Source organism: Aethalodelphis obliquidens, unplaced genomic scaffold (assembly GCF_003676395.1).
Source record: "Aethalodelphis obliquidens isolate GAN/ISIS:26980383/991018 unplaced genomic scaffold, ASM367639v1 scaffold5, whole genome shotgun sequence".
Lineage (NCBI taxonomy): Eukaryota > Metazoa > Chordata > Mammalia > Artiodactyla > Delphinidae > Aethalodelphis > Aethalodelphis obliquidens.
In genome coordinates, this window is record NW_020837949.1 from 43,440,515 (window position 1) to 43,450,020 (window position 9,506).

The 9,506-nt window shown below is 39.3% G+C and overlaps 1 protein-coding gene across 17 annotated transcripts in view; it reads right to left on the bottom strand.

Annotated features, from left to right (window-relative positions):
- BBS9 (Bardet-Biedl syndrome 9) overlaps positions 1–9,506 on the bottom strand; it is a 442,463-nt gene that overhangs the window by 218,274 nt on the left and 214,683 nt on the right. For all 17 annotated transcript variants that reach the window (XM_027102231.1, XM_027102227.1, XM_027102230.1 and 14 more), the window contains one exon: positions 8,215–8,310. In XM_027102231.1, the coding sequence (XP_026958032.1) occupies positions 8,215–8,310 (96 nt within the window). The remainder of the gene's footprint in view (positions 1–8,214; positions 8,311–9,506) is intronic.

Sequence of the window (9,506 nt, forward strand, 5' to 3'; positions counted from 1 at the left end):
CAGAACCGTTTTTTTTTTTTTTTTTTACATTCCATATATATGTGTTAGCATACAGTATTTGTTTTTCTCTTTCTGACTTATTTCAGTCTGTATGACAGACTCTAGGTCCACCCACCTCACTACAAATAACTCAATTTCATTTCTTTTTATGGCTGAGTAATATTCCATCACGTATATGTGCCACATCTTCTAAGTATCAATGGACACTTAGGTTGCTTCCATGTCCTGGCTATTGTAAACAGAGCTGAAATGAGCAGTCAAGTGGTACATGACTCTTTTTGAATTATGGTTTTCTCAGAGTATATGCCGAGTAGTGGGGTTGCTGGGTCGTATAGTAGCTCTGTTTTTAGTTTTTTACGGAACCTCCATACTGTTCTCCATAGTGGCTGTATCAATTTACATTCCCACCAACACTGCAAGAGGGCTCCCTTTTCTCCACACCCTCTCCAGCATTTATTGTTTCTAGATTTATTGATGATGGCCATTCTGACCAGTGTGAGGTGATACCTCATTGTAGTTTTGATCTGCATTTCTCTAATGATTACTGATGTTTAGCATCCTTTCATGGGTTTGTTGGCAATCTGTACACCTTCTTTGGAGAAATGTCTATTTAGGTCTTCTGCCCACTTTTGGATTGGGTTTTCTGCTTTATTGACATTGAGCTGCTTGTAAATTTTGGAGATTAATCCTTTGTCAATTGCTTCATTTGCAAATATTTTCTCCCATCCTGAGGGTTGTCTTTTAGTCTTGTTTATGGTTTCCTTTGCTGTGCAAAAGCTTTTAAGTTTCATTAGGTCCCATTTGTTTACTTTTGTTTTTATTTCCATGTCTCTAGAAGGTGGATCAAAAAGGATCTTGCTGTGTTTTATGTCATAGGGTGTTCTGCCTATGATTTCTACTAAGAGTTTAACAGTGTCTGACCTTACATTTACGTCTTTACTCCATTTTGAGTTTCTTTTTGTGTATGGTGTTAAGGAGTGTTCCAACTTCACTCTTTTTTTCCTTTTTTTTTTTTTTTGCGTTACGCGGGCCTCTCACTGTTGTGGCCTCTCCCATTATGGAGCGCAGGCTCCGGACGCACAGGCTCAGCGGCCATGGCTCACGGGCACAACCGCTCCGTGGCATGTGGGATCTTCCCGGACCGGGGCATGAACCTGTGTCCCCTGCATCGGCAGGCGGACTCTCAACCACTGCGCCACCAGGGAAGCCCCAACTTCATTCTTTTACATGTCGCTGTCCAGTTTTCCCAGCACCACTTATTGAAAAGGCTGTCTTTTCTCCATTGTATATTCTTGCCTACTTTATCAAAAATAAGGTGACCATATGTGTGTGGGTTTATCTCTGGGCTTTCTATCCTGTTCCATTGATGTATATTTCTGTTTTTGTGCTAGTACCATACTGTCTTGATTACTGTGGCTTGGTGTATAGTCTGAAGTCAGGGAGCCTGATTCCTCCAGCTCCGTTTTTCTTTCGCAAGATTGCTTTGGCTATTTGGGGTCTTTTGTGTTTCCATATAAATTGTGACATTTTTTGTTCTAGTTCTATGAAAAATGCCATTGGTAGTTTGATAGGGATTGCACTGAATCTGTAGATTGCTTTGGGTAGTATAGTCATTTTCACAATGTTGATTCTTCCAATCCAAGAACATGGTATATCTCTCCATCTGTTTCTATCATCTTTAATTTCATTCATCATTGTGTTATACTTTTCTGCATACAGGACTTTTGTCTCCTGAGGTAGGTTTATTCCTAGGGTTTTTTGTTTTTGTTTTTTTTTTTTTGCGGTATGCGGGCCTCTCACTGTTGTGGCCTCTCCCATTGCAGAGCACAGGCTCCGGACGCACAGGCTCAGCGGCCATGGCTCACGGGCCCAGCTGCTCTGCGGCATGTGGGATCTTCCCGGACCAGGGCACAAACCTGCATCCCCTGCATTGGCAGGCAGACTCTCAACCACTGCGCCACCAGGGAAGCCCTATTCCTAGGTATTTTATTCTTTTTCTTGCAATGGTAAATAGGAGTGTTTCCTTAATTTGTCTTTCAGATTTTTCATCATTAGTGTATAGAAATGCAAGAGGTTTCTGAGCATTAATTTTGTATCCGGCTACTTTACCAAATTCATTGATTAGCTCTAGTAGCTTTCTGGTAGCATCCTTAGGATTCTGTATGTATGGTATCATGTCATCTGCAAACAGACAGCTTTATGTCGTCTTTCCCGATTTGGATTCCTTTTATTTCCTTTTCTTCTCAGACTGCTGTGGCTAAAACTTTCAAAACTACGTTGAATAACAGTGGTGAGAGTAGGCAACCTTGTCTTGTTCCAGATCTTAGACTAAATGGTTACACAGTTTTTCACCACTGAAAACGATCTTGGCTGTGGGTTTGTCATATATGGCCTTTATTATGTTGAGGTAAGTTCCCAATAAGCCTACTTTCTGGAGGGTTTTTATCATAAATGGGTGTTGAATTTTGTTGAAAACTTTTTCTGCATCTATTGAGATGATCATATGGTATTTTTCGTTCAATTTGTAAATATCGTGTATCACATTGATTGATTCGCATATATTGAAGAATCCTTGCATTCCTGGGATAAACCCCGCTTCATCATGGTGTATGATCCTTTTAATGTGCTGTTGGATTCTGTTGGCTAGTATTTTACTGAGGATTTTTGCATCTACGTTCATCAGTGATATTGGCCTGTAGTTTACTTTCTTTGTGACATCTTTTTCTGGTTTTGGTATCAGGGTGACGGTGGTGGCCTTGTAGAATGAGTTTGGGAGTGTTCCTCCCTCTGGTATATTTTGGAAGAGTTTGAGAAGGATATAGGTGTTAGCTCTTCTCTAAATGTTTGACAGAATTCGCCTGTGAAGCCATCTGGTCCTGGGCTTTTGTTGGAAGATTTTTAATCCCAGTCTCAATTTCAGTGCTTGTGATTGGTCTGTTTATATTTTCTATTTCTTCCTGGTTCAGTCTCAGAAGGTTGTGCTTTTCTAAGAATTTGTCCATTTATTCCAGGTTGTCCATTTTATTTGCATATAGTTGCTTTTAATAATCTCTCATGATCCTTTGTATTTCTGCAGGGTCAGTTGATACTTCTCCTTTTTCATTTCTAATTCTATTGATTTGAGTCTTCACCCTTATTTTCTTGATGAGTCTGGCTAATGACTTATCATTTTGTTTATCTTCTCAAAGAACCAACTTTTAGTTTTATTGATCTTTGCTATCATTTCCTTCATTTCTCTTTCATTTATTTCTGATCTGATCTTATGATTTCTTTCCTTCTGCTAATTTTGGGGTACTTTTGTTCTTCTTTCTCTAATTGCTTTAGGTGTAAGGTTAGGTTGATTATTTGAGATCTTTCTTGTTTCTTGAGGTAAGATTGTATCGCTATAAACTTCCCTCTTAGAACTGCTGTTGCTGCAACCCATAGGTTTTGGGTTGTCGTGTTTTCATTGTCATTTGTTTCTAGGTATTTTCTGATTTCCTCTTTGATTTCCTCAGTGATCTCTGGTTATTTAGTAGCATATTGTTTAGCCTCCATTTGCTTGTATTTTTTACAGACTTTTTCCTGTAATTGATATCTAGTCTCATAGTATTGTGCTTGGAAAAGATACTTGATACGATTTCAATTTTCTTGAATTTACCAAGGCTTGATTTGTGACCCAAGATATGATCTATCCTGGAGAATGTTCCATGTGCACTTGAGAAGAAAGTGTATTCTGTCGCTTTCGGGTGGAATGTCCTATAAATATCATTTAAATCTATCTGGTCTATTGTGTCATTTAAAGCTTGTGTTTCCTTATTTATTTTCTGTCTGGATGATCTGTCTTTTGGGGTAAGTGGGGTGTTAAAGGCCCCCACTATTATTATGTTACTTTCGATTTTCCCTTTAAAGGCTACTAGCATTTGCCTTTTGTATTGAGGTGCTCCTATGTTGTGTGTATAAATATTTATAATTGTTATGTTTTCTCCTTGGATTGATCCCTTGATCATTATATAGTGTCCTTCCTTACCTCTTATAATAGTCTTTATTTTAAAGTCTATTTTATCTGATATAAGTATTGTTACTCCAGCTTTCCTGTGTTTTCCATCTGCATAGAATATCTTTTTCCACCCCCTCACTTTCAGTCTGTATGTGTCCCTAGGTCTGAAGTGGGTCTCTTATAGACAGCATACATACGGGTCTTGTTTCTGTATCCATTCAGCCAGTCTGTCTTGGTTGGAGCATTTAATCCATTTACATTCAAGGTAATTATTGATATGTCTGTTCCAATTACCATTTTCTTAATCGTTTTGGGTTTGTTTTTGTGGGTCTTTTTCTTCTCTGTGTTTCCCACCTAGAGAAGGTCCTTTAGCATTTGTTGTAAAGCTGGTTTGGTGGTGCTGAATTCTCTTAGCTTTTGCTTGTCTGTAAAGCTTTTAATTTCTCCATCGAATCTGAGTGAGACCTTTGCTGGGTAATCTTGGTTGTAGGTTTTCCCCTTTCATCACTTTAAATACATCATGCCACTCCCTTCTGGGCTGCAGAGTTTCTACTGAAAAATCAGCTGATAACCTTAAGGGGATTCTCTTGTTTGTTATTTGTTGCTTTTCCCTTGCTGCTTTTAATATTCTTCTTTGAATTTAATTTTTGTTAGTTTGATTAATACGTGTCTGGGTGTGTTTCTCCTAGGGTTTATCCTGTATGGGACTCTCTGCACTTCCTGGACTTGCGTGGCTATTTCCTTTCCCATGTTAGGAAAGTTTTCGATTATAACCTCTTCAAATATTTTCTAAGACTCTTTCTCTTCTTCTTCTGCAACCCCTATAATTTGAATGTTGGTGTGTTTAATGTTGTCCCAGAGGTCTCTGAGACTGTCCTCAATTTTTTTCATTCTTTTTTCTTTATTCTGCTCCTCAGCAGTTATTTCCACCATCCTATCTTCCAGCTCACTTATTTGTTCTTCTGCCTCAGTAATTCTGCTATTGATTCCTTCTAATGTATTTTTCATTTCAGATATTGTGTTGTTCATCATTGTTTGTTTGTTCTTTAGTTCTTCTAGTCTTTGTTAAACATTTCTTGTATTTTCTCAATCTGTGCCTCCAACCTATTTCCTAGATTTTGGATCATCTTTACTATCATTACTCTGAATTCTTTTTCAGGTAGTTTACCTATTTCCTCTTCATTTATTTGGTCTTGTAGGTTTTTACCTTGCTCCTTTGTCTGTAACATATTTGTTTGTCATGTCATTTTTTTTGATGGGTGGTGCTATGTTCATGTCTTACTGGTCATTTGGCCTGAGGCATCCAGAACTGGAGTTTGCAGGCAGTTGGGTAGAGCTGGGTCTTGGTGCCGAGATGAGGACTTCTGAGAGACCTCACTCCAATTAATATTCCCTGGTATCTGAGGTTCTCTGTTAGTCCAGCAGTTTGGACAGAGCTCTCTCACCACAGGAGCTCAGGCCTGCCCCACCCAGCCTGGGAATCAAGATCCTGCAAGCCACATGGTGCAGCAAAAAAAAAAAAAAAAGGAGCAGTACAATAACAAAGAATAAAAAATAAAGTAAAATTAGAAAAATAAAAACTTTTTAAAAAAAATAAAGATATACATGCAACAACAAGGTAAAACAGAACCATAGGGACTTCACTGGTGGCCCAGTGGTGAAGACTCCACGCTCCCAATGCAGGAGGCCGGGATTCGATTCCTGGTCGGAGAACTACATTCCACATGCATGCCACAACTTAACATGTTGCAACAAAGATCCAGTGTGCCACAACTAAGGCCCAGTGCAGCCAAAATAAATAAACATGAAAAAGAAAAAAAACATAACCACACCTAAAAAAAAAAAAGCTGGAAAAGGTCTTGGCTGTGGGGGCGGGGCTTAGGTGGGGGCGGGGCCTAGGCTTAGGACCTGCAGGGCTGGAAAAGGCAGCAGGGCCGGAGGGGGGCCTCAGAGTGAGGAGTTCGGAGGTTAGGCCCTGGGTGAGGGTGTGGGGGCGAGGCTTAGGCTCAGGGTGCCTCGGAGTGTAGAGGATCAGGCTCTGGACCTCAGCAGGCTCCCCGCTGATCCCCTCACCATAGTGGGACCCTCCCGAGCGTGGGAACCCCTCCCCTCCCCCAGCTACCTCCCCCCGCAGGGCCACCAATCCCGTCTGGCCTCCACTTTTCCTCTCCCTTCTCCCTCTCCCTCCCTCCCATGCCCTCAGGACTCACACAGCTGGAGAGGGCCTCAGAGGGCAGAGGATCAGGCCTGGGACCTCAGCAGACTCCCCAGAGCCCAAATGGGCAGGGGAAATGCTGGCTGTGTTCACTCCAATCCCCCAAGGGTCTCTTCCCCATCCCCATTGCTCCTCTCATCATGAGTGGACCACTCCAGGCATACGAGTACCTCCCCTCCCTCAGCTACCCCTCAGGGGCACTGGTCCCAAACTGCCCCCACCTCTCCCTATGCTCCCTCCCCACCCCCACATCCTACCCAGTTGCTCAGGGGTTCCTCCCATCTCCTTAGGTGTCCGTGGTCCCCCACCAGTGCCTGGTAGGTGCCCTAGTTGTGAGGAGACACAAACTCCGCGTCCTCCTACTCCACCATCTTGACTCCATCCCATTGTATTTTCTTCGTATCTATCTCCTTCATCTCCAAGGACATTCCCTAGGTAGAATTCTGGACATCACTGAGACCAAAATAACCATCAGGGAATTGCAATGGCTACACTTCATGTTTCAGTTTACACAGTTCATTTGATTCTTTATGTAATAGTTTCTGTCCAATTCCATTATTTAGTCTGTCTGCCCACACTGTAGCTGTGTCAAGGCATTCATTACCATATATTAAGATGAATGTGAATAAATCAGTTATATACATGGATATTTGGTGAAATTTAGAGAATGATAAAGTAACTATGGGCAACAGCAATGTTCTAAGAGTTACTTTATCTAAAAAAGAATAAATATAATGCATTAGGACATAAATACCCTCATTTGCACAAATAAATGTTTGCCTTTTTTAAATGGTCTCAATTGCAGATTCATCATACAGCATCATCAACTGAAATCAAACAGATGTGTATAATTTCCCAAAGAAATGTTGGCAACAATTTTTTAGTATAACTAAGGAGAACATTTTAACAAAGAGAAATGTACAAAAATGATTCCATCAACCAACTGAAGATTAAAATTAATCAAAGCAAAATGGTGCCAATGTAAAGAAGACTACAATCATGACCAATTACAAAGACCACGAAAAGTACAAAATTCTCTCATTCTTCTCAGAAATGTCTTTAATTTGTGTATCTTATTCTTTAATTTTTAGTTGTTTCCAAATCTATTTCACTAGCCACCAACCTACACATTCCAGAAGCTGTTATGATTTTAACCACAGAAACTTCATTATAGTTTCTAAAATAAGGATGTATATATGTTCCCCCTGTTAACATCTTCATTTTTCAAAAAGAACGTATCCTTATTTTACTATATTTTCTAATTATAAAAGAAATAACCAACTAAAACTGCAAATCCATAAAGTATTGATAGAAAATGAAACCCGTTGTACAAATGGCAGAGATTTTAAAAACTGGAGTGTACTCAGACTTATATATATGTATACATACACACACATTCATTTCCCCTAATACCCTTAGTGTACCTAAAATTTGTTGAACACTTCCTTTCTTAATATTTTAATTTATTTCCAAGAAGGTATATAAAACTCAGTGAGTTTAGTAGCTTCATTATCTACATACATCAGAAGTCAGTTTTACATTGAGTAGTTTCAACCATTATTCTCATATGAAGCAAACAAATCAATAAAGCATATTTAAGTATGAAATTCAAACTTGACTATACAATTACTACTTTTCATTCTACTGAGATTAATCTCAGCAAAAGTTATTCACTTTCACTTTCATCTTTGCAAGTGTCCAAAAGGAGGATATAAGAATATACACATACCCCCAAAAAATTAACTCCAGTTTCTAGTAACTCCTAAAACCTAGTTCACCATATACCTATCTCAAAAACATTTTTCAGTTCTTTAAATTCCTCTATCAAACTCTCCTCATCCCCAAAACCAAAGTTAAGTATCACTAATAAAACAGGAGTCTATCTTCATAACTAATATAATGGCTCTTAGTTTTCAATATCTAACATCACCCTTGCAGAAATCTTTGATGTGGCGATGATCTGTGATGCACTGTTCTTAATAGAACTTTTCAAAAGCAATAATACCACGGCTTTACTTACGAGAGGTTTTGGAAGCAAGAAGAGTAACTCGGGAACCTCCTAAGAAGCGAAAACCCATTACATTCACCTGATCATCTTCTGACTGATTGGCAAAGCCTACAAAGAAAATAAAAAATCACCTTACATAATCACAAGGCAAAACACTTAATGTTTAAAATAGGAAGCTTAGTTGACAATGAGTATTTTTTATGTCACTAGTCATGTTTAAGGTCCGTGTGTGGACTATAATATATTAACTGATCTCCACAGTTGCTTCCAAATGCTAAAATTACTGCCTCAGAAGAACATGCTGAAATCACTTAATTTTCTTTCTTCTACTAGTTCATTCTAGGTCTGAGGCAGGGAATGTACAAGATGAACTTAGAATGCCTGTCACACCAGAAAGCAAGGAAACTATCAGTGACCAGCAGACTTGTATGAAAAGGACGTAAGAGCCAACTTAAAGAGACTACCACTGGCCAGAGATGAAAATACTTGAGTATCAAAATAATAATAACTTCGATGAAGTAAAATACATCAAATATATTTAAAGGCATGGGTTCATATTGACACTAAAAATAAAACAAAAAACCCAAATGCTCACTATTGAAGGATTCTAAAGAATCAACTCATTATTTTAAAAATCAATAATAAAGACAAAGAACCAAGCGTTTATCCTGATGATCCTACCAAATTGTACCACATAAACAGTGGTAAATAAGGGAAACATTCTCTGTGTGGAAATATTCCAGCTAAAAATTGTAGAAAGCTTGAAAGAATAGAATACCACCATTTTTCAACTTCCAATGAATTAATGGATCTTAGCATTGACTATCAATAGCTGTTACAATCACAAAAAAGGAGACAAACAGATATAATGTACCCACTGCTGAAAGTATATACCACTATTCTTGCAGTAGTATGGCCAAAATAATCAATCCTAACTCTATTAGCACTAGATGCAACTATCAATTTATAGGGAACAAGACAGAGAAAATATTAAACAAAATCACAGGGATGTAATCAGCAAAATTCAGAGTATGGGAAACTCACAGGAAAAATAATTTGTACTCTTTAACAAATAAACTGCAAATTAAAAAGAGACATGGGGGCTTCCCTGGTGGCGCAGTGGTTGAGAGTCCGTCTGCCAATGCAGGGGCTGTGGGTTTGTGCTCTGGTCCGGGAGGATCCCACATGCCGTGGAGCGGCTGGGCCCGTGAGCCGTGGGCGCTGGGCCTGCGCGTCTGGAGCCTGTGCTCCACAGCAGGAGAGGCCACAACAGTGAGAGGCCCGCGTACCACAAAAAAAAAAAA